At 39.5% G+C, this 1,371-nt stretch overlaps 1 protein-coding gene across 1 annotated transcript in view; it reads left to right on the forward strand.

Annotated features, from left to right (window-relative positions):
• The window catches only part of CCAR1 (cell division cycle and apoptosis regulator 1), a 103,382-nt gene that overhangs the window by 97,088 nt on the left and 4,923 nt on the right, over positions 1 to 1,371 (forward strand). Inside the window, 1 exon segment of the mRNA XM_011929432.1 lies at positions 655 to 860. Coding sequence (XP_011784822.1) covers positions 655 to 860 — 206 coding nt within the window.

The raw sequence follows: 1,371 nt of genomic DNA on the forward strand, positions 1-1,371 counted from the left end.
GACTACAAGTGCGTGCCACCACGCCCAGCTAATTTTTTGTATTTTTAGTAGAGACAGGGTTTCACCATGTTAGCTAGGATGGTCTCAATCTCCTGACCTCCTGATCCGCCCACCTCAGCCTCCCAAAGTGCTGGGATTACAGGCATGCACCACCGTGCCTGGCATCCACTTAGTTTTTACCAGTCTGTGTTCTCTAATCTATACAATCATCTAAAAATAGAACATAGGTTTTGAAATAATATAAGTTAAAAATGTAAATGAAACAGGCCAGGCACTGTGGCTCCCGCCTATAATCCCAGCACTTTGGGAAGCCAAGGTGGGCGGATTGTCTGAGGTCAGGAGTTTGAGACCAGCCTGACCAACATGGTGAAACCCCATCTCTAAAAATACAAAAATTAGCTGGGTGTGGTGGCACGCGCCTGTAATCCCAGCCAAGATTGTGCCACTTTGCTCAAGCCGGTGCAACAGTGACACTTGGTCTCAAAAGTAAATAAATAATGAATATTGCAGTGTGCTTTATGGCTAGTGAAATTGACATTGCCATTTTATGGAATTCAGTCAGCTTTTTAGTTTCACAGCTTAAATATTTTAACCCCAAAGTTAAATTTGAAATTTTAGGAAGTAAAAGGTTAATTTTTGGATTTTTTTAAACAGATGAAGATGAAAAAACCATATTAAATTTGGAGAATTCCAACAAAAGTCTCTCTGGTGAACTCAGAGAAGTTAAGAAGGACCTTAGTCAGTTACAAGAAAACTTAAAGATTTCAGAAAACATGAATTTACAATTTGAAAACCAACTGAATAAGACAATCAGAAACTTATCTACGGTAATGGATGAAATCCACACTGTTCTCAAGAAGGTGAGAAATTTTGTATTTTTAACATTTTCATAGTTTTTAAAATGATGCTTTTAATGTATTTTAATGTTATTAAACTTAGTGATTATTCTAAAAGCAAATAATGATATCATTCTGTCCTTCCTGAGATAAGTAAAAAGTGATTCCCAGGCCAGGCACAGTGGCTCACGCCTATAATCCCAACACTTTGGGAGGCCAAGGCGGGCGGATCACCTGAAGTCAGGAGTTCAAGTCCAGCCTCGCCAACATGGTGAAACCCCCATGTGTACTAAAAATACAAAAAAAATTGGCCAGACATGGTGGCAGGCACCTGTAATCGTAGCTACCTGGAAGGCTGAGGCAGGAGAATCACTTGAACCTGGGAAGCAGAGGTTGCAGTGAGTCTAGTTTGCACCATGGCACTCTAGCCTGGGCAACAGAACGAGACCCCATTTTTTTTTTTTTTTTTTTAAAAAGTGATTCCCAAAAGATGTTGTTTTTCTAAAACTTAGTTGGAATGTCAACATGATTTAAG

This window comes from Colobus angolensis, unplaced genomic scaffold (assembly GCF_000951035.1).
Source record: "Colobus angolensis palliatus isolate OR3802 unplaced genomic scaffold, Cang.pa_1.0 Scaffold12, whole genome shotgun sequence".
NCBI classification, from domain to species: Eukaryota; Metazoa; Chordata; class Mammalia; order Primates; family Cercopithecidae; genus Colobus; species Colobus angolensis.